This window comes from Nilaparvata lugens, chromosome 6, assembly GCF_014356525.2.
Source record: "Nilaparvata lugens isolate BPH chromosome 6, ASM1435652v1, whole genome shotgun sequence".
NCBI classification, from domain to species: domain Eukaryota; kingdom Metazoa; phylum Arthropoda; class Insecta; order Hemiptera; family Delphacidae; genus Nilaparvata; species Nilaparvata lugens.
Genome location: NC_052509.1, coordinates 896,919 through 920,643, shown reverse-complemented (window position 1 = coordinate 920,643; position 23,725 = coordinate 896,919). Strand labels below are relative to the sequence as shown.

Below are 23,725 nucleotides of genomic sequence, written 5' to 3'. Positions count from 1 at the left end.
GAATGAGATGTGAAAGAAAAGGATAGAAAAGAATGGAAGGAGGAGGATGTAAGAGTAGAGGGATGGAGGTGGGGAATATAGAAGAAGTTGGTCAAGGTTGAGGTAAGTATAAGAAGAATGATGGAAAGTAGAAGAAGGAGGTAGTATCAGAGGATTGATGATATTGAAGGAGTTGAAAAACACTGATGGAATGGCGAGCGAAATAAGGAGAAGAGGAGACAAAAGATGAGAAGGAAAATGAAGTTGATGATATTGGAGGTGTTGAAAACACTAATGGGATTGCGAACGGAATAAGGAGAAGAGGAGATTAATAAGAAGGAAAATGGAGTAGAGGGGGGAAAGGAAAAAAGAAGATGATGAAAGAGAATGCAAAGAAGTAAATGGCGAAATATGAGATCTTGGAGTAGAATAAAAGTAGAGAGATGAAGGAGGAAAAGTGGTGTGTAAGAAGAGAGATAAAGGAGTAGAAGAAAGAGTTTTAGTTCGAGAAAAGTGAAGACGCATGTGAGAGAGAATATATTTTCAAAAAATGAGCAGGGTTAATACAATATTAAATGAGCGGTTGAAGAAGAATTATTGGAATAGAATAACAAATGATGTAAAAATAAGAAGGAAGGATAAGTAGTAGAAGGATATAGAATAACAGGGAAGGAAAGGTTGAAATAATTGTGGGAGGAGTAGAAAAAAGCTTCAAAACGAAAAGAGGAATGGGAGAAATACGATGAAGAACAAGAGGAAGGAAGAGAGAAGAGAGAGAAGGTGATTAGGGGGTGAAGAGAGACAGACAGTCGACCTTTCCCGTTGACTTACTTTATGAAAGGCCAGCTTGGAAATATTATTACAACGGTCACATGTGTTTTAGCGTGTGTCATCCTCACAAAGTTTGGCTTTTCCTCCTCCTCCTCCCCCTCCTCCTCATCCTCCTCTAATACCCCCTCATCCACTCATTTATCCCTCCAACCCCTCCCCGCACTCTTGTGTTTGATGGGGGCTAAAGAGGGCCCCTAAACTCTAGTGGCTCGTGAATTTGTCGCGGCATGTGTGTGGGCTTGTATATGTTTGCGTGTGACTCATTTTGTAGTGGGCGACTGCTACTCATTACTTTAAATGCCAGCAACACCCGTATGAGGTCATGCATTGACGGTGCTGTTGGCAACATTGGAGTTCTATGTTGTCCCAGTTTCCTACCGTTAATGTTTGTGAAAAGTTAATGTTTATGTTGGTGGGTGGGTGGTGGTCATTGACGTTATGCATGAATAGTTTATAATAGATGCACTGAGATTCACTTGAAACTGTTAACATATCTGTTGAATTGTTTATATACTTCCCATTAAATCAAGACTGACACTTAAAAGTGAGTCTCACTATACTACAAATCAATGCAAAGTTCCAGGTCTCTCTGATCTAAATATGAGTAGTAGTCTCGTTAATTTAGCAAATTACATCCTGAATGTGTCAATAAAATATAATTAGTCCCGAAATTTATAATAATCAATACTCATCCAATAATTGAAATAAATTGTTAATAATCATTCCAGCCAAGTTGGATTTCGAAAATATATCATAAAAACTGCATTTCAATAAGAAAATACCAATAGACCTAATAAACCAATGATTGAAATAAATTGTTATTTATCATTCTTATGAACCAATTCAGCCAAGTTGGATTTCGAAAATATATAATAAAAACTGAATTTCAATAAGAAAATACCAATAGACCTATAAACATAATTATATTCTAGTACTTTTGCAGATATATCAGTGTAAGTATATGACATATTCGGAATATATCATTTCTGTGTCGATTGTCACTATTGATAGACTATTTTTAAACTAGTGAATTAGTTTAAAAAAGTATATCCAATTTTTGTTGAGGAATTTCTGAATAATTAAGTTAATTGATTTCATTTTTCATCTTCCCCTATAGTGGATACTTTTATTGTCTGGACTATTAGCTGACGATTTAAGTGGCTACTTTTCACTGGCAGCCGAAGTAGTAGGCCTAGTACTAGTAGTACTACCTAGTAATAGGATGTAATTTGTATATCTCAGTACTCATTCAGTATCTACTGATACGAACTCTGTTAATATCGATTTTAATTAAAATATATTACAATATTACGTGAGGCTAACAACTACATAAATTAATCATTATCTACTACTTTTTCTCTTCACGAATTGGGATTCTGACTCTAGAGAACAAGCTATTGCTTCAAATCACCAATCGGCGGCAACGTTCAACAAAATGGAGTCTACGTAAAGGCATCAGCCAATGAGAGCTCGTTATGGGCGTGGCCTCTCAAGAGCCTGAAGTGTACTCGCACGTGATTGGTCGATGTTGTGTGCCAGCTATAATGGTAATAGAGAGGGGAGTTCTGTCAGTAGATACGAATAGCTTGTTTCGTAAGATACTCTTTTAATAGATTTCAAAAATGACTTTGAATCTCCCAAACATCTTTTGTACAGTAGTTGGAAAACTCTTCCAACTTCTTTTTTACTTTCCTAGCCCTATTACCATATGTAAGGAAAGTATTGCTTTCAAAAAAAAAAAAAAAATAAGGTACCCTTATTTCAAGTTTTCTATTCGTTTCAAGGCCCCCTGAGTCCAAAAACATGATTTTTGGGTGTTGGTCTGTGTGTGTGTATGTGTGTATGTCTGTGAACACGATAACTCCATTCCTAATTAACCGATTGACTTGAAATTTCAAACTTAAGGTCCTTATACCATGAGCATCCGACAATAAGAAATTCAATAAAATTCAATTCAAGATGGCGGAAAAAAAGCGGATAATTACTAAAAAACCATGTTTTTTTCGAAAACGGCTCTAACGACTTTCTTCAAATTTATACCACGAATAAAGCCCTATACTATTTATAAGCCCTATCAAGTGACATGAGTCTCATTTCTGGGAAAATTGCAGGAGCTCCGTAATATTCTTGAGAAAAATGGCAGTTACTAAAAAACCATGTTTTTCACGATTTTCTCAAAAACGGCTATAACTTTTTTTTTCAAATTCATACCCCGTATAGTTATTTTATCAGCTCTATCAACTGGCATGAGTCTTTTTACTGGGAAACTAATGGGGAGTCCACCCCATCCTTGAGAAATGAACTTTGTAGCCTCCTTCTCGTGCATGAGGTAGGTAGGTAGAGCAGTTTATAAAAATAACACAGTCATAGTCAAGATATTTCATCTGTATAACAGCTATTTTGACGACTTTTAAAAAATCATCGAATTTCACAATTTACACAGAGGAAAAAGTGTTCGGAAAACAATTATATATACACATATACACTATACAGTAGTCTGATCGTAGTTTCAAATATGTTGCCGCCAATCGTCATTATGTTATTCCCCTAAATTATTCTCGTTTGAGAATGAGGCTTACAGTTCAATGGGCAAGGAAAGTTTTGTGAATGTACCACACCAGATTTTTCTATCACAATAACATTGGCTATCAATCATTCTCTCCTATAAATATATATCGATATTTTTCATTCATTCATTCATCAATACAAACACAAAACATGATCTATAGATATGAATGTGCTACAGGCCCAAACCAAAACTGCTCTATTTCCAAATTTTATAAAAGGTAAATCTTCCCAGAGATAGGTTATAATAATACTATTCACTGCTGAAAATTTGTGTCCACTCATAATGTCAGAAACGAAGAAACTATCAATTTTGAATTTAGAAGGATAAAGCACCATATAAGAAACAAATATTCCACTTCATGAATCAATGAGAACTTGAAAAATTTAGCTCGTTTGGAAAATTTATCAATGACAGTGAATTATTAAAAGTTTTTAACTATTAGTCTCATGATTGTTGATTATTCCAGAGAAAAGTTGATGAACTTCATCCTTTCTCTAAACAAATAAACAGACCCTATGTTTCCTTGTTGAATCTCAAACAGATTTGAGAATTATATAATTTCTAATGAGAAATATATTCTCATTCAATCTTCCATAACTCTTAAGATCTTACTCAGAAACCAATTGTTTTTTGTACTGTTTGGTGAGAACTATTTTTCACAAGATTAGACTTCTTCCACAATGAATATACAGCTCCAATGACACATAAAAGGCCTTATTTTCAAGCAATTCTTGAAGACGTTCTCAGTCAAGTAACAAAAGCCAATCAGAGCGATTCTTCTAGCCGGTTCAGATTTGCTCCTTTTCATGGTTGCTAAACAAAATCGGCTATAAACGTTCTTGAGAATTATTGTTTATTATCTGAATACCGCTATCAATGGCCTCCATGAGGAAGAAATAATGTACACTATTATGACCGTACTCGAATAGGATCAAAAAGCTACTACAAGTTATAAAGACTCCATTTGTTTGAAGTTGAGAAGAGACAAGGTGACTCAGTACCCAACTCCATAGTTTACCCAGCCTTGATAAAATTGCACAGTTGACAAGTTGAAATTTATGAGAAGGTAGGTCTTATCCAAAAACTCGATTCAAGTCATGTGTCTACTTGGAATTTAACGTAAAATAAGTGGAATAGCTTGGAATTTAACGAAAAATAAGTGAGTGTTCTTGTTATTTAGAGGTGCAAAAATGTCTCACTCACCTTGATGTAATATCTTATGAAGCCGGGCTTGCTTTCGAAGGAGCAGGGTAGCGAGCTCTCCGGCAGCTGGAATCTGAACGGAAATTGATGTTGGCCCCGGGGGAGAATCGGAATGTTGCCCTCCGGTTTATCTGCGAACAAACAAATTTCGGTCTAAAAAAATTGCGAAGAAATATGGGAAGATACTTGATTATAAAAACACTTAATATGCAAAGTTATAGATGCAGATGAATAAGAAATTATCATAGATAATACCATAGAGAAACAATAGCGTGAGTAGATATCCCATGGTATAGGGAATTTATGTCGCAACTTTTACTGTTATCTCAAGCCGATTACTGTCGATTATTGTCAATTTTTACTGTTTTGTTGGGGTGAGAGTGTATGAATGGCACAATTTGAGAGACTACCAGCGACTCACAGCTGCATAGGAAGGAACTATGGGAACTATCTGCTTGGGATAACAGTAGAAGCTGCGACATAAACGCCCTATACCATGGGATATCTATACTATCGTTTCTCTATGATAATACTTTGCAAAATAAATTAATACAAAATTTGTACTAACAAAAATAGTAAAAAGAGTTTTAAACTAAGTAAGCTTTCTCGCAGAACGAAAATGTTTTTTGCAAGGAGTGAAGATAAAAGAATGGATAAGTTCTGAATATGTGCTGAAAAAGAGTAGCAAGATATGTACTTGAAAAAGTACCAATAGATGTAAAGTGTAACATTTATTCTAGTACAAAAGAAGTACATCTTTGTACTCTTCCTACTCGAAACTACTCATAATTAACTACTCTTCGGAATAGGATATCAAATAGAGTGAATCAAAGCAAAAACGATTATAAAAATATATGCACTCAATAGAGTTTTAGAAGATATTCACAGAGAATATTTTTTTTTGTCAATGCATATTCACAGTTGAATGCTGTGAATGTGAAAATTTCATATCATATTGCATTACTAACCAATAAATATTTCAATAGGAATCAGAACTAAAAGAAACTTCCATTGAACTTTGAATATCTAAGAGTAGTAAAATAAGTATCAAGGGAGTTTCAATATTATTTTCATCAACTCTATCTGAGGTGATAATCATCTACAGTAAAATCTATTTGAATGAATGTATTTCATTTTTTCATCTTTAAACCTATTAAACTAATTTCTTTGTCAACTAATTTCTCCATAGAATTATGGAGTGGGGGGTTTCAATGGAGCAGAATGAAGATTGTGGAGATAAAGTAACGGCTCTTCATAGAATTATTTACTCTCACGTCTTAACTCTAAATAGACTAAATAGAGTAAATAGAAAAGAATCTCCTAGTGCTCCACAGCAAAACACCCTCCAGTCAGAGAATTTCTCTCAATAGTAGAATGGATGAGATGAAGTTTTGAGAACAAAAAGATAAGAGTAGCAGACCAAAAAAAGTGAGGAAATGAAATAAATCTTTTTCAATATAATAGAGTTTATGAGAGCGGTAGATTTCAAGTATAGAGCACCAGGCATATAATATAGAAAGTTGGGAGACCCGTCTGACCTTTTTCACGATACTGGAGAGCTGCCGAAGAAAGAGCAAAGTTTGAAGAGCACGACTTAGCTCTCTCATCGGGTTTGCGCTCCTAGTCTCCTCAGTCACTTAATAGGTTTCAGAGCAGCCGCGTCGGCGAATTAAGACTGATTTAATTGATTCGTCTGGGGTCTGGCAACTTCTCTCATGGTTTCTCTATAGTCAGATACAAGGATAGCATATATCTATACTATTCTTGAGTCAGATACAAGGATAGCATATATCTATACTATTCTTGAGTCAGATACAAGGATAGCATATATCTATACTATTCTTGAGTCAGATACAAGGATAGCATATATCTATACTATTCTTGAGTCAGATACAAGGATAGCATATATCTATACTATTCTTGAGTCAGATACAAGGATAGCATATATCTATACTATTCTTGAGTCAGATACAAGGATAGCATATATCTATACTATTCTTGAGTCAGATACAAGGATAGCATATATCTATACTATTCTTGAGTCAGATACAAGGATAGCATATATCTATACTATTCTTGAGTCAGATACAAGGATAGCATATATCTATACTATTCTTGAGTCAGATACAAGGATAGCATATATCTATACTATTCTTGAGTCAGATACAAGGATAGCATATATCTATACTATTCTTGAGTCAGATACAAGGATAGCATATATCTATACTATTCTTGAGTCAGATACAAGGATAGCATATATCTATACTATTCTTGAGTCAGATATACAGATATAATCTAAACTGTCGGCGTTGGCTAAATGGGAGGCATTGAGCTTTTTCTTATCAGGGGTGCTGACAGTTTAAAGTGAATCTAACTGTGTGGGTTTATTGTGGATGCTGCAGCAACAGAGCCGTCTAGAAACTTGACTTTGCAATGATAGCATCATCTATTTGATCACTCCGACTGAATACAGTCTGTGTCTGGTGTGTTATCAATGTATGCGAGTGATCGATTCTCGAAATCTATTTGTAATTGAGTAGTTGGTACTTGGAGTTGAGATGAGAGCGTTTTACACTTCCCGGGAATGTTCGAGTTACGACTTTCTGTAATATCGATCTGTATGTGTCGAGGTGATGGAATCTTTGACTGCTATTAATAATGGATGAACTATGAACTGAATAATTTATTCTACATCTATGATACAGCATAGTGTGAGACAATACGAGTGAAAAAACATGAAATAGCTTTATTTAATTGTACATCTACGATACAGCATCATAGTATGAGACAATACGAGAGAAAACAGCATGAAACTACTTGATCTAGCTAAACTAAACATAGTAAATACACAACAAAGTGCAAAGTGATACAACTTGATTAATTAAAGCAAGACATTCAAACACAGCACGAAAGGTTACATAGTAATGAAGAATCAAGTTGTGTTGATTTTGTGATTTGTTGTTTCATGTTGTTTCATGTTGTTGAATGTGTTATGTTTAGTTCAATTCCATTGCATTGCTTCGCGTTGAGTTTTGTAGAGTTGAATTCTGTGCTACTTAATTGTGATGCATTTTGTTATGCTGTATCTTGTGTTAATTTTTGTTGTATAATTCTATGTTGTACTGGTTTTGTTTGTCTATTTATTCTATGATTATTAATTTCTCACTTTTTCATGGATTGTTGATGAAGTGAATGGTTATGATCATTGATTGCATCTGTCATTTGATAATGAATTTATCATCAGTTATCTGTCGCAACGTGGATAACTAATTATTGCTTATCTCAATATGTTTTCATATAAGCAGGTGTGCATACAGGGGAGAGGAGGGAGAGGTTGAACGCTGACTGTGAAAATTCTTTGATTCTGTGCGTCCTTAAAATTCTTTGGGGAAGTGGAGGGTTTGGCTCAAAAAAGATCAACAGAGTTTAGAATGACTATTGACGACATTCTTTGGATTTCCAATTCAATGGGGCAGCTGAACTTTTCTAATATCTGGGAGGGGGCCGTCCATGGGCTTGGGATGGGTGAGCAGCCCTGCAATATTTATCAGAATATAATTATTATCTACTGCTGTAGGCTACTGTATCTTTTCAGTTGATACATCAAATTATTCTCTCAATCGATTTATAGAAAACAAATAAGTTTTATATGAAGGTTCCATTCTTTATATTCCTTTATATATTATACAAGGTTCTATCCATTCATTGAACCTAATCCATTTTAGTGGTCACAAATTCTATTGCCTACTATTCTCGAAACTATACATACTATACATGCTAATTGGGTTGTTATGTTGGTATCCAACTATTCCATGAATCGTGAATTATTATGAAACAAGCTGATTATCGAAACTATAAAGTTAACAGGTTTGTTAGTATCAAGAAATATTCAATCAATAGTAACTAGTCGATTCTTGGAAGGGAACGGTATTTCATCAATAATCGTAAATTCAATCAATCGTAACTAGTCGATTCTTGGAACGATATTTTATAGCTTATTCATTTGTCAGTATCGAACTATCCCACCCACCGATGTATCAAACAAATCGATTCTCGAAAGTTTATAGCTAATTGATTGGCTGGTAATTGAATCCGCCCACCTCGATAACGAATGGCGATGCGATGATATCCTGGCCCTGGAGAGGTGAGGTGGGAAGTTGGTCGCGGTTGCTTTGAGATCGTGATCCGCCTGTGGCTCGTTTGAGGGCTCTCAGGTCTCAGTACAGCAGAAGGATATTGGAGTACTAGCAAATTTGAGGGCTCCATCATGGCCAATTAATTAGAGAGCTTGTGATGGCGTTTAGAGGAAATGAGCTGTACTTGATTCAGCATCAGTCGACTCATTTTGAAATGAAAATCAACGGTTAGTGTCTGAGACTAGTTTTAGTAACAATCATCATTTAAAAAAAAAAAAAATTGTATCATTCGCCTGCAACTTGCGTGTAAGTCTTATTCTGTTTTATATTTATTTCTACAAGGCTCCTTAATGGTTTTTTCTGGGTTTAATTCCTAATAATAATTATTCATTTGGACAATTTATTGATAATCGCATAATTGTAACCGCTCATGTCTTCAAAAACTAAGAAATGTCTGGTAGTGATTCTATAGAAAAAATTGTTCTGGATATCAATTCTGAATATTATAATATTGATGTCTTGGAAATTATGTAGTGTAGACTACGTTGGATTGTATTATTCCAACATTAAATTGTGGTACGAATTGAATAGCTTCACTAAATCGTGAAGAATTTACAAAGTTATATTACTAATTATTGTCTTTGGAAATTAACTAAAATATGATTGTATTCTCCTCATGATAAGAATTCTCATTGATTCCATAAATTTTATCAGGAATTTCCTCACAGAGTTTCATCTTTGATTCTATATTCACACAAGAAAATTCTGTTTTGTGGAGTTTTCACAAACTGTTTGTTATTATTTTATAATTTCCATCCGCTATTCAAAGTATTATTGTTTCTAAGCCTAAGTCAAATATATAGTATATTGAAGCTGCAAATGACAAAAAATTCACAGTCAATACTGCTTTTTGTCTGGTGAAAGTGAACACATATTCAGTAAGAGGGCGCACTGGAGGATAAAAGTCAAATTATTATGATCCCTTGAAGTATATTTTCTGATGAAACAATAAGTAACACCAAACTTTTCTTCATTGTTGATTACATAATTTTCTAGAAAACAGCCAAATAAGCCTCCGCGATTTCCAAGAACTTTGCCGCAGGACTTTTGCAGAATGTCCCAGTTCGTGATATTGATTTTCTTGATGGAAATTATGTAGAGCTGGGGAAATAAACAAGCCTCAAACTTTCGGGAGAAAGCAGTGGTATTATAATTTCAGTGGCAATAGAGATTAGAGCTGGCATAACTTCAAAAGAATGAACTCTGAGGGGTCCCTTTCCGAAATTTTAGAATCTCACTCTCGCACTTCGTCTCTCTTGTACGGAAACAAATTTCTACTCTCTTCCTCTATCCACAGGAAGGATCTAAGCTCTCAGTTCCTTACAAAAATAATTTTTTCTCTTCTACTTAGATTATAAAATTGGTCTCAATCTCTTATGCTTTATGATCTTATACAAAAGCAAACTACCCACTCTTCCCCAAATTTCAGAAACAATCTTGATCCCTCACTTTGTCTCTTTTTATTCAATAGAATACACTTTATTCTCTCTTTCTAGAGTCACGGTAATAATCTTAATATCTTGCTCTGTTCCTCTTTCAGTCACAAAAATATCTCTTCCTCTTTCCATAATAATGTTTATAATCTGGACCTCTCACTGCAACTCCTATTCTACTCATTTCAACTACTTCAACATTCGACTAGAGGCCTACTTCCTCTCTCTTGTCCAAATCTTGATATTAACCTAAATTATTGTGATCTCTCTTTTAAAGACTTGAGTGCAATTCTCCTCTCTCTCACTGAAATAGTGATGATCTCCCAGGATAGTTCTCTCCCTTTCTTACACAAAATATTATATCATTTCCTCACACTCTAGAGATGACACTTGTTTGACGTCTCTTTCATTCTGTGATTTTGATTCTCCATCTTTCCTCAGATCTTACTGAGTCATCTGATAAAAGACTTATCTATTATCATCTAGACTCATAGACTGAGCCATCTGATAATCTTCCTCAAACTCCTCTCCTTCTTTGATTTCCTTCTCTTCTCAATTCATTAATTCAGTAGAAATCTTCATTAATTTCATAATTAAATGTATCATATTCATTAATTTAAAAGAAAAGTAGTAATGTAATTGGAATTTTCCCAAACTCTGAGGTTACTTCCACCATTGAAATTCTTTTTCGGCATAGTTATCGGTTTTTCATTCTAGTTCCTATGATATTTTGTTAATTTTCAGTTACGGATACTCTATTTTACCCAACTCAGGGGATGTACTTTTAAAAGTAGCATGGATACGATACAGTCTTAAAAATGAAATACTAAAAATATGGTCAGCGCTCTTGGTACATCATTTACTTTAATAAATAATAAATAAATGTTCATTTCCCAAAAAAAACTAAAACTACAACATAAATCGCAGAAAATATTTGATAGTTTACAATTACTTAACAATAGTTAGTTACATTTTATATAATATGTCTTCTACATGTTCAGTGTTCTCTGTGTGCAAATTTGCACAGAGATAAGCATTCCAGCTAACAGTATATCATTGATACTGATCCATATTACAGTTGTTGCTGTTCAAACTGGTATAAATAATTATATAATCAATCATATATCACAATTCAAGATTCCAACGAAATGGGCTGTTCATATGGAAAATGAACGGTATATGAAACTAGTATCTCTCACAGTATACGAACCAAACCATCCATATGAAATTACAATTCAAATAAAATCAAATCGAATTCATTGCCTTACAAAAAAGGTTCAAAATTGAATACTGATTACAAAATGTAATAACAGAATTAAATATTCCAGCCTAAAATGAACCACCCTACATTCTCTAAACGTATATCTGCTGTCACTTGAGCTCTGCATATTCAATATCACGCCCACTTTTCCAGAAATATTTATCCATTCTCCAATAAGGAAAATTCCAGCAAGCGTACATATGCCACCGATTTCCACCGGCAAATGCTCACTGCACTCGAAATGGAATTTACAAGCAGTGCTCAGCAAATATTCAGCATACATTTATTTTCTATTTCCACCAGAGCTCAGGGCTTGTTCAGGTGATGAGACCGTCAACAATATGATGTAGGTTCCAAACAACAATATAAAACCTACCATAAATATTAGTATTCGTTCTTCAAATCTTTCTCTTTTCAGATTCAACTCCTTCCTTCACCGACATTTTCGCCTTGTTGTACAGCTCTCACCCCTTTGCTCTCTCTCATCATGTAAATAATCATCTCTCATCATCATTAGTAAATAAAGTACTCAATCAATTAATCAATCAATCATGTACTTCTACCTCTTCAGTCATATTCTTCAATAGTATTTATAATAATTCTTTTCCCCTTTTATTAATTTTATTCCCGGCATTGTCTCTCAGTTTCTTGTCTCATTCTTCTCTTCTAAGCTCACTCCATTGAGATTTTATACATTATTACTTCTCCATGCACTTGATCTTACATCAATTACCACTTTTTCTTCTCCTTCTAGAGCCCATCTATAACGAAATTTAGGCAGAGGAACATCCTACCGCCGGTCTATCTTATCCTTTTGCTTTAATTTTCTCTATTCCATACGATTTTTCATTGTTCCTTTCATTTTATTCGATCACATTCTTCAACTAGCCTACCACATATTCTCTCTCTTGGAATACTCTTCCACTCCTCTTCTTACTCATAACTTATTCTTCACCTCACATTCTTCCTCTCGCATCATTCCATCTTTATCTTTTTCTCCTTTTTTTCTCTCCAATCGTTTTTAGATCTCTCTTTCTATTGTAACATATATAAATAAAGAACTCCAATCTAATCTTATCTATTCCCGTTTTCTCTGATACTAGTCTTCAAGTATCTGTCATCCGTATTTGTAACATACATAAATAAAAAAATCGAATCTAATTCGCTTCCTCCTTTTTTCTCCTCCTCCATTCCCGTCTACTTTTCTTCTCTTTCCTCATTCTTCCTCTTTTCCTCCCTCTTCATCCTCGTCTATTTCCTTCTCTTTACTCATTCACCCTCCTTAATAAACCTTTCCATTTTCTCCTTTCCCCCCATTCTTCCACCTTTTCCCTTTCTTTCCGTTTTCTGCTTTCATCAATTACTTTTCTACCGTTTCATTCTCCTAATTTCACTTTTCATCTCCTGATGAAACGCAGATCAGCTGAAACTTCACTCCTCTACCTCCTTCATAATATTTCCCTTTTCACCACTTTCCCCCTTCTTCATCACATCTTCCACCCACAACCCTTTTATCCTGGACTCAATCTCCTCCCTGCTTTATCCTCCTATCCTGGACCCAATCTCCTCCTCGCTCCTCCATCCTTCTATCCTGAACTCTATCTCCTCCTCTATCTAACATCCATTCTTCTCCAGCCAGCATGCATGTTTGTTGTGCTGACACGCATTTCTGACGTTTTATTTAAATGTCTTTCCGATTCACGATTCGCCGACTACAATGCATCGGACTGAAGGGATGAAGGGTTGCCAACCTGCCAACATAAAAGCGCCCCTGAAAGGTCTGCCAACTGTACAGAACAATCAGCGCTCGCTTTTTCCGAATTCGTTCCTCGTTGGGAGCAGATCTGCATCTCACGGTTCGTTACGTCATGAGTGTGACGTGTGAGTGTGTGCTCGTACGTGTGCGTGTGTGAAGGACTGATCGCTCTCAATCAATGAAACATTCTTTCACTCATTTTCTATTTCAAACAAACGGATCTATTCGTCGAGTTGGTGTATGGTTCTTTCTACTAGCCCTTATTGAATGCTGTCTACAACAACAAATGTAAAAAACCAACCTAACACAACATACAACACACTAACCTAACCTAACCTAACGTTACCTAACCTGATCCTATGCAGTGTAAATCGTCGCTTGCTTTGTGAATATACAGGTGAAACCCAAACGAAATGTTCACAAATTATCTTGTGTAACAAAGCGACTTTGCAAAAACCACATTGTTTTACAATGGTGCCATAGTTTTGAAAGATGAGAGCAGCATTTTCAAACAAGTAGTGCAAAGTATCCATTGAAAGCATCAGAGAATTGTTCAACCGTAGACAAAATAATGAAGAGTTCTCTCCATCTTTTATCTGTGGTTTAACTGCCTTGTTTGAAAACCAGTCTTGATTGTTGATTGTTTAGGCTTAGTGCTCAAGCAAGCCATGAAAAATACCGTTTCATTGCGTCACCCATATAACTCAAAATTATGACAAGGAAAATTATGAAAGCAAAACAACAAATAAATCTTTTATATACAGTTTCTCTAAGCTTGGTTTAAAGTTAAAATTGACTTTACATCAAGCTTCATTAGTTTTAAAGAGTATATCAATGTTACCTTCAACATTATCAATAATAATATTATCAGAGGCTGTCACATTGGCGATGAAATTTTATCTCATATTGAATCTGTTTTGTTTTTCAGCTTGGGAACATAATATTTGACCATAGTTTACTGATGTATGTTCAGTCAATCACATGCAAGGCGAGATGACCGGCACATAACAGTGAGTGAATACTTTTCCACTTAAGATTTATTAAATTAATGCGAGTGAATCAAATGTTGAGTATGAATTGGATCGTTTTTATTGAAATTCACGGGCATAAGATTAATCTACAGAGATGAAGCAATACTGAAAAGAACACAGTTTTATGATATGGAATATCCAATCGATTCATGACTATTCATATTAAAACCTACAAAATACTATTCAGACAACATAATCCATTCATATTCCATTATTCAGAAGACAGTTCTCATACCGTGGAATATCCAATCTATTTCTGGTTCATGACTATTCATATTATAACCCAATGTGTAATGTAACCCAAAATGTATTCTAGGTACCTTTTTATAACCTACATAATATTATTGAGACAGCATTTATGTCGTCATTTGATGAAACTGTCTTTTCAGAACCTTCTCTCACATAATGGCTTTTAATCTGCATCGCATTAGCCGTAGGCTTGTTCGTGGTTAACGGGAGATGATGATGATCTAACATGCACATTATGCAAGATTTAGGGGCGGCTTCAAAGCATTGGGAAGTGATGTGTGGCAGTCAAGTAATGTTAGTAGTTCCTCAGAATGAATGAGATTGTAATATTACATGATAAGAGTATATATTGCTGTAATAAATAGAGACCATTGAAGAGATAGAATAATGGCTTATGTTGACTAAAATAAACTGAGATAAAATAACAAACTTTCTTATGATTTAGAATAATTCAAACAACTGATTTATGACATATGATTATCATATCATTCTTCCCTCCCAGTGGTGGAACCTACCGGGGCCAATCTACGAATGTTGACAGAAACTTCTCTTCCATCAGAAAGTCTTACTTGAGCGACATGAGGGTTCAAATGAATAATTTCTACCTTTTTAACTTCAGGATCATGCTTACTGCGTCTTACAAAGGTCTTCATCCATGCCTCCTTGGCGTTGATCAGCCAGGATAGCAAGTTTGTCATAGACGTGGGATTACGAGGATGAATGAACATTCGCTCGTGAGGTGTGCAATTGATGGTCGTGCAGAGAAGCGAGCGAATGCTGCTTAGTGATTCTAAGAGTACCTTTTCCCAGTGAGAAGTATCCATGTTCTTGGACCGTAGGGCTAAACGGATTGTCTTCCAAATTATTCCATTGTAGCGTTCCACCTGTCCATTACCTTGAGGGTTGTAAGGTGTTGTGGAACTGGTAGCTACACCCTTGGACATTAAGTAATCTTTGACATCTTTTGATAGAAAACTGGTCCCTCTATCAGTGTGTATGTATGAAGGATAGCCGTATGTGGTGAATAAGTCATTGAGATTTTGAATTACTGTTTCTGATGACATGTCTCGACCGGGATAGGCAAAGGGAAATCTCAAATATTCATCCACAATAGTAAGGATGTTCTTGTTTCTAGTTGATGTTGGCAGGGGTCCTTTGAAGTCAATGTTGATCCTTTCAAAAGGCCGAGTTGCTTTTATCAATTTTCCTTTGAAACAGTTGAATCTTGCATTCCATGCAGACTTCTCTGATGTCATCTACCGAGTATGGAAGGTTACGAGCTTTAGTCCAGTGAAAAAATCTTGTGATGCCGGGGTGGCAGAGGTCTTGATGATATTTTATCAAGTCTTGTTTTGATTGATTGATTGATTGATTGATTGAGTACTTTATTTATGTAGATTACAATATATACTGGCTTATACACTTATATACAATAGATTACAATACAGCAAAATTATAGATGAATTTACATAATATAGACTAGGAAAATAACTATAGAACTGTATATGATATAAAAAGCAATTTGTAATATAATAACTATAGATAATAATCATATTGTTATGCATCTACATAAATTGGCGGAGCTTTGGACATATCAATGTCCATTCTTTGGGAAGAATAATAAAAATATCCTCCCCACTAACTCTCTACCAAAACGTTAATTTCGTTATTTAAACTAAGGATTTATTTATTAATGGAAATATTGTAAAAGTTTTAATCAATATGAATATTGAAGAGAAAAAAAAAACAGAAAATTGATAAAGTAAAATAATTATATAGGTAGATAAGATCAAATAATTGATTAATAAAATGAAGTAGGCTGAAAGTAGATCAGGGTTATCAAATTTCAGTAATATACAGCAGTATGCAGTGGATAATTGAAATAACATGAGTTTATATAATATATATTTATATATATATATATATATATACAATTCGTTCTATAACATGGTTTAAAGGTTTATATTGGTGGAATGGGTGAGGGATGGTTGTCATGTGATCGTTCTCGGGCCGGACAGTTTCAGTCATTTGCTCCAAAATATGTTTCCTTAAAGTCAGGTTGAAGCTCGCTCGGCTCTCGATAGACCTGATAGAAACAGGAAGTGTATTCCATGCACGACAGGCACTGACTAAGAAGGATTTTGTGAAAATAGTAGTTCGATGATTGGGTATCCTTAAAGTACTTTCTCCGGTTCTAGTATGTGAAGCATCTATCCTCCTACCTTCAGAGACAAATTTGAAATCATCTTTAAAATAGTTCGGATTACCGTATTTCATGATATCTCTAACAAGCTTGACTATTCGAAAAAGCCTCTGATCGGGAAGCTTCAATGTTGAACTAGCACTTGATGTGATACATCCCATTATCACACATGCTCGAGAAAGAGCGTCAGCAGTTATGTTCTCTTTTCCAGGTCGGTAAATGATCTCATAGGTGTATTGAGATAGCTCAAGGCGCCACCTCATGATTTTTTCGTTCTTCACCTTGCCTCTTGCCGTGCTATTGAACATGAATGTAACAGATTTTTGATCAGTAATAAGTTGAAAGAAAAAACCAGATAAGTAATGACGCCACTTCCTAATAGATTCTACCTTGGCATATGCCTCTTTTTCAACTGATGAGTGTCGTTTTTCACTTTCGTTTAGCATTCGTGAAAAGTATGCAACAGGACGTTCATTGTAAGATAGTGTTGCTGCTATGCAGAAATCTGAGGCATCAGTCTCTACAGTGAGAATGCCTCCTTCATCAAAAACATGTATTACAGCTGCAGCTACCTCTTTTTTGAGACCTTCAAAAGCTGCAAGGGCCTTTCCTTGAAGAGGGAAGAGCGTACAGTGTGCCAAGGCATGAATTTTACTTGAAAAATTTTGTATCCATCGAGAGTAATGTGCGAAGAGGCCCACAGTTCTCTGAAGAGTTTTGGGATTAGGAGGTGGGGGCATATTAAGTAGAGGCTCAAGGCGTTCGGGATCTGGACGTAACGATTTGTTTCCAACTAAAAATCCTAGGAAACGTATCTCCTTTTGACAGAATTTACTCTTCTCCTTGTTTATAGTGAGTGAGTTATTTGAAGCTGCTGCAAGAAACCGTTCAAGATTAGTGTCATGTTCTTCTTTTGAATTTCCACAAATTATGACGTCATCTAAATAAGCATAGGTATCAAATAATTTCTCTTTTTGTATGAGTGAATCAATTACTCTTTGAAAAGCTGAAACATCATTAGTGACACCAAAAGGAATACGACAGAACTGGTAAAGTTTCCCACATGCTTCAAATCCTGTGTATTGCCTTTCTCCAAGTAAGATTGGTACTTGGTGATATGCAGATTTCAGATCTACAGTGCTATACCAGGAATACTGAGCTACTTTGCGAACTAAATCTTCCATATTTGGAATGGGATAGGCGTCCAATTCAGTGAATTTGTTTATAGTTCTAGAATAATCTATAACCATCCTTTTTTTTCGGTTATCGGGTTTAACAACAAATGCTTGGGCACGCCAAGGTGTGTGGCTTTCTTCTATGATGCCATCTTCCACTAATTGTTGAATTTCATTGGAAATGAAATCTTCATCATCTTTTGATAATTTGCGAGATTGGTTGTAATTGGTTGACAATTGGGTTTTAGATGTTTCTTTTCCAATGAAATTCAACAATTTATATGAAATTTATAATTTAATTAAAATAAATATAATTTTATTACAACATTACAATAGTTCAACAGTACAATAGTTACGGACAACGTCAGTATTACAGTTAAGCGAACATGGTCAACTTACTTTACTTTTACTTTTCTTGTTCGTCACAATTATTGAACTGAATTAAGGGAGCAACGATCCCGCAGTATATGACACGTCAAAGTTTAATCTAATATCTACCATCCCTCCTATTTCAACACAACAGATCCCACATAACACACATCAATCAAACATTATTCAACAAGGAAGTCTGCTAACCTGTACGGACACAATACAATAAGGAATTCCCTGAGTGTTTTTATTTTTGAACTCCTTCAAGCCATCAATTTCTCCTATGTGAGATTTAAATTAAATATCTTCATTCCCATATAAAACGGGCCACTCTCCAGCAGGCTAAGTCTGTGATGTGGGTAAACAAAACCTCTAAATCTTGTATTATGGGGATGACTCACCTGGTTCTCCTCATACATTCGTCTATTTTTAAAAACGAAGATTGCTAAATCTAATATATAAATAGCAGGAGCCGTCAGCAATCTCTTTTCTTTAAAAAATAAGGTCTGCAAGAGCGCATTGTATTAATCTTATAAATTATCCTAATGGTTTTCTTCTGCAGTATGAATATTCCATTATTCTCTATACTTTTTACCCAAAAAATTACTCCATATCTCATAACTGACAGAAAATAAGCGTGATATACAAAAAGGACAGTTTTTCACTCCCTACTCTAGCCATTACTCTTAATGCAAACAAGGCTCTATTCAATTTACCAGTGACATGAGAAATATGTAGCTTATATAGCATGAAGGGTTAAATTAGAGAGTATTGGAATCATACCTGTTCAGAACATCGGGTTAGGCAGGTCTCAACATGTAATTACTCCCGAAAAAATATTGATTGATTGACTCGATACATAAGATAATCAATAGATAAGATACTAAGATATGAACACCGCACTTGGTAACAACTTACGTGCAAGTGTGCAAGTGGACTTGATCGCTCAAGGCCTCAAGCTATAGTCTTTCTAAAGGAACTGGAAAATGGGCTGAACTATTGGTACCAATTTTATCTGATGCTAAGATTTGCTTCATTGAAGGCTTATACATAATCGTTGTATGTTACACTGCAAGGCATTTATATTATCATTTGGTATTTATGATTCTCCCATGAAGGACATACATTGTGTTATATACACTGTTGATACTCTGGACAACATAATATCATAAACTCTGGACAACATAATATCATAAACATTGAATCCAGACAGCCTACTAAAAGCTGCTTGTCATACGGGGATTGATTTGCTCGTAAAAGCTTCATGTCCTCAGCTATTAACATGGACTAATGCATTGAACATAATATGGGTAATCAATGCCAGATGGGTCGACTATTCCTGGTTCCTGGACATGGGTGACTGTCATGCTGAGTTGATGACTCACATCACTCTGTGGTGAGAGCCACATTTATAGTGACGTCATAAATTCGTATTGTCATAATCAACAGTTGTGTTGTAGTTGTGTTGTGATTGTCTGTTCATAATTTTAATCTGTCCATTACTAAGGTTATTTGACCGAGGCTTATTTAGGATTATAATCGTCGACAACTTCTAAACCTTCAACTGAGGTTTATAGATAATCATTTCTGATGTAGACTGAGAGGATATTCCAGAAACATTTTTAGCGAAAAATTGCATGTTCATGTAATTTGAACTGGGGTTGAGGTTTATAGACAATTATTTGTAATGTAGACTGAGAGGAGATTTTTAGTGAGATATTTGGGGAAATAGTGATACTGTTCATGAAAATAATCTATTTGTATAATTTTGATTTAGGGTACAAACATAGTGAAGCGGCGAAGGTAGCTTCAAGCTTGAGAGTGTTGAATGTAATGCATGCATTTGCATGTGTCGGTTAACCTGAGTGTGCCACCATCGAATACCATGGATCAAGGTATATAGAAAACCCTTGGTCTTTCTGTAGATCTTTCCATAGAAATTGACATTCATCAAATGCGACACTCTCGAGCAGTCAAGCTTAAAGCTTCCTTTATCGCTCTACTATGTTTGTACACATAGTAATTCGAATAATTTATTTGAAATTTTACAGAATGGATGGTCCCATATGATGTTTGAATAGTTGGAACAAATAGGAATAATACTATTGTCCTCAAAGAAAATGCGATTTTACCCTTCCTTACCCTTCTTTATCTGCAATATCGGTTTTTTAAATGAAAACTTCAAATTACTTATGCTGGAATTATTGATTATCAGGTCCAAATTCAGTAAGAAGTTTACTGCAATGCTAAGTTGGATATTTGACAAGATTCTGAAAATCTTGAAATTTCAATGTTCATATTAATTTTTATAGTGGAAAGCTTAATTTTGCATTTTGAAAATTTTCTGGATGAAATAATGTCTTCAAGACTGAGTTTTATAGTATTGCTCACCTTTTCCCCAAATAATGGCTCTGTCATCAATGAAGTATTGGTCATCTTTGACATTTCTCCTATCTCCACTCACAAGCACTTTCCATTCGGCATGGGCTTTACCCCTCAGCACCACTCGAACAGCTGAAAACGAAACAAAGGAAATATTGAATTTCAAATAGACTGTAAACATAAATATTAGACTAACATAAATAATAGGCTTGATAATATAAATATTAAATTATTCAATGTGGCCCAGACTCTAGAAAAAAGTGAGAAACATCAGTATAGCCAATACCTACTATTACTTCAGGCCCAACAACTAATTAATGACGTCATAACATGTAGATTGATTCTTCCTAGATCATAGTAGTTTCTACTAGCTTATCAATGTATGCTCTCTAACTTTTGTTACTGTATCGATTTTTTATTGGATGGAATACTGTCTAAATTCCAGATTAAAGAAATTTGTATTCTATTGGAAAAATTTTATTGAAATAAAAACACTTTATTCCACAGATGCAATAATTAATCCATACTTTCAGCTTGATAGACATAGGCCCACTCGATTCAGTGAAAGAGCTATTGATAAATATTATTAATCTCAACCAAAAATACTTATTATAATACAACCAAATATTAAATAGCCTGTATCAGAATCGGAGGAGAGATAAATCAAAGATAAACCAAATTAGATGTAACTCTTATTTAGGAAAGAGGCTCCCACAAACTTGATCACAATAAATCTGTGTTACAAAGAAACTCATCAGGAAAATGTTTTTTAGTTAGGTAAAACCTTTAATATTATTATGTTATGGACAGTTGCAACACTTTGCATTCATTTTTAATTTATTAGTTCAAAAGTTATTTCACACATTTACACTGTTATTTCACATTTTATTTACACTGTTATTTCATATTTTATTTACCCTGTTCTTCTACACTTCACGTAAACCGTTGTTTTGTAAAATTTAAGTTCTTTCTTCTTATCGCTCGTATCCATTTTCGTTTCAAAGTTTCATCTTTCGAAAAAGAAAATACCGTACGGAAACTTTTGGAGTCTTGTTATAATTCGCGCAACAATTCTTTTCACAAACGACTATTAGATGAATGATAAACAAACCATATTCATTGAAATGGAAGACCGTGAATTTGTAATTCCAATTTTGTTGATTACTATATCAAATGTGATAACAAGCATCAGCGCTCTTATTTCGCTTGCTTACCCCTAGTAGATCATCGATCTACATTTGATGACGTCATAGTTTATTAGAGCTTCAGTTGTGAGGCCTGAAGACAGGTATTGGTATAGCCCAGTACATTGATGAAACTAATAGAGAATTGATTATTCTTCATAATGTTACATCGTATTTTGTTTTCGATTTGTTGTTGAGCCAGTTGCCTCACATACTCCTGTAAATTTTTTGTGAACATTGGAAAAGAATTTATTTTTTATGAAAAAATGAATAATTGTTCAAAAGCAATTATTTCAGAATGCTTTGATAAGCCTAATTGCTCTATCAGGTCACCATAATTTTCAAACTACTTCCATCATGGAATTCATAACTAAACAACATCATCATCATCTGTAGCTGCGTATACTAATTACACTAATTTGTCATTAATTTACTCTATTTTTAGTACTGGTACAGAATTGAATCTTGCAAATTACTGTCCTTGAATGACTGGAATGAAAAACACCATCTTTGTTGATGAGGATTATTTGACGCCCAATTTCATTCTGGTTGCCTCATTAAAATGATTTTGTTACAATTGTTCGCTTCATATTTCTGGAGCCCAACATTCCAATTATAACAGTCAACGAGTCTTTGATGTTGCTTTTCTTTTGAGCGAGTATTTTTAGTTTCGAGGGTAGGGGTGAGAATATTATCATCGTTACTCTCACCCTTCTATACTTCTCTCACTCTCTTCTTGTATTCATTCTCTTCTTAATTATTTGCTTAATACTCTCCTCATCTTCCACCATTTCTTCCCTTCTTAATTTCCCAACATCTTCTCTTCTTTTCCATTGTCTTCTTCACCTTCTTTTTGTGACTCTCTCTCTCTCTCTCTCTCTCTCTCTCTCTCTCTCTCTCTCAAATCAACTCATTGTTTTTTACAGTACATTCTTCCTTCTCTCACATGTTTCTCTCCTTCTGCTTCCAATAATTACTTATTACTTTTTTATCTTTTCTTCTTTTCACTATGTCTGCTCATTCTGTATATCTCCCTCCACCTTCCCATTCTTCTTTCTTTATTCTTCTTAGCCTCCTACGAATCATTCCATCTTCTTCTCAGTTTTTCTTTGCCTCCTCCTTCTACCTCCCTTCCCTCCTGATTTTTCAACATCTTCTAAACTTCACTGTTATTTTATCATCTTTTCTCCTCTGCTTCCTCACTTTGCCACCTTCATCTCCTCTCTCGCTTTCTTGTACTTCTTGTACTCCCCTGTACTCATGTACTTCTCGTACTTCTTGTACTCATTCCTGTAATAGAGAGTTAAGTGTAAGAGAGGGCCGACTCTAACTTCGCTCTCTATGAAAAATAAAAGGCAGTCATTCTATTCTATTTTATTCTACTCCTTTACTTTTCAAATCCTATTTCCTATGCCTTCTCTTCCTTTTCTCCACATATCCTTCCTTCCTAATCACATACTGTTCATCAATTTTTCCTACTCACGCTCTTCTCCTTATCCGCTCTCCTGCAATCTCTTCTTCTCACTAATTCAACACTCCTTCCTTTTCCTTATTCGATTCTCTCTCTTCTTCACTTTCTTCCTTCTCACTCCTTCTCTTCTCTCCTTCTGCTTCAAAATTCAATTCCTCATGGCGATGTCTACAACGTCTCTTAGCTTGTGGAACACTTCCTTTGTCAGAAGCATGCACTTATTAAATTACTGCTGAAAATATTAGGGTTGCTGCTCTTGTAAGACGAATGCGCTGTCAAAGGCTTCTGGCAATTGTATGTTCCATCAATATTATTCTATTTTATTTCCTGCTCTCTTAACTCAAACAAAAATCATTTTGTAGAGTTCATTCTTGATTCATCTTTTTCAACATTCTCATGTTTCCCTCCCATCTCTATTCTGTGATTTTTCTTA

The 23,725-nt window shown here is 34.9% G+C and overlaps 1 protein-coding gene across 1 annotated transcript in view; it reads right to left on the bottom strand.

The window, feature by feature from the left end:
- Positions 1-23,725, bottom strand: part of LOC111057380 (arrestin domain-containing protein 2-like) — a 226,810-nt gene that overhangs the window by 75,887 nt on the left and 127,198 nt on the right. The window contains exons 3-4 of the mRNA XM_039431324.1: positions 20,647-20,769; positions 4,583-4,713 (exon numbers count right to left, since the gene is read on the bottom strand). Coding sequence (XP_039287258.1) covers positions 4,583-4,713; positions 20,647-20,769 — 254 coding nt within the window. The remainder of the gene's footprint in view (positions 1-4,582; positions 4,714-20,646; positions 20,770-23,725) is intronic.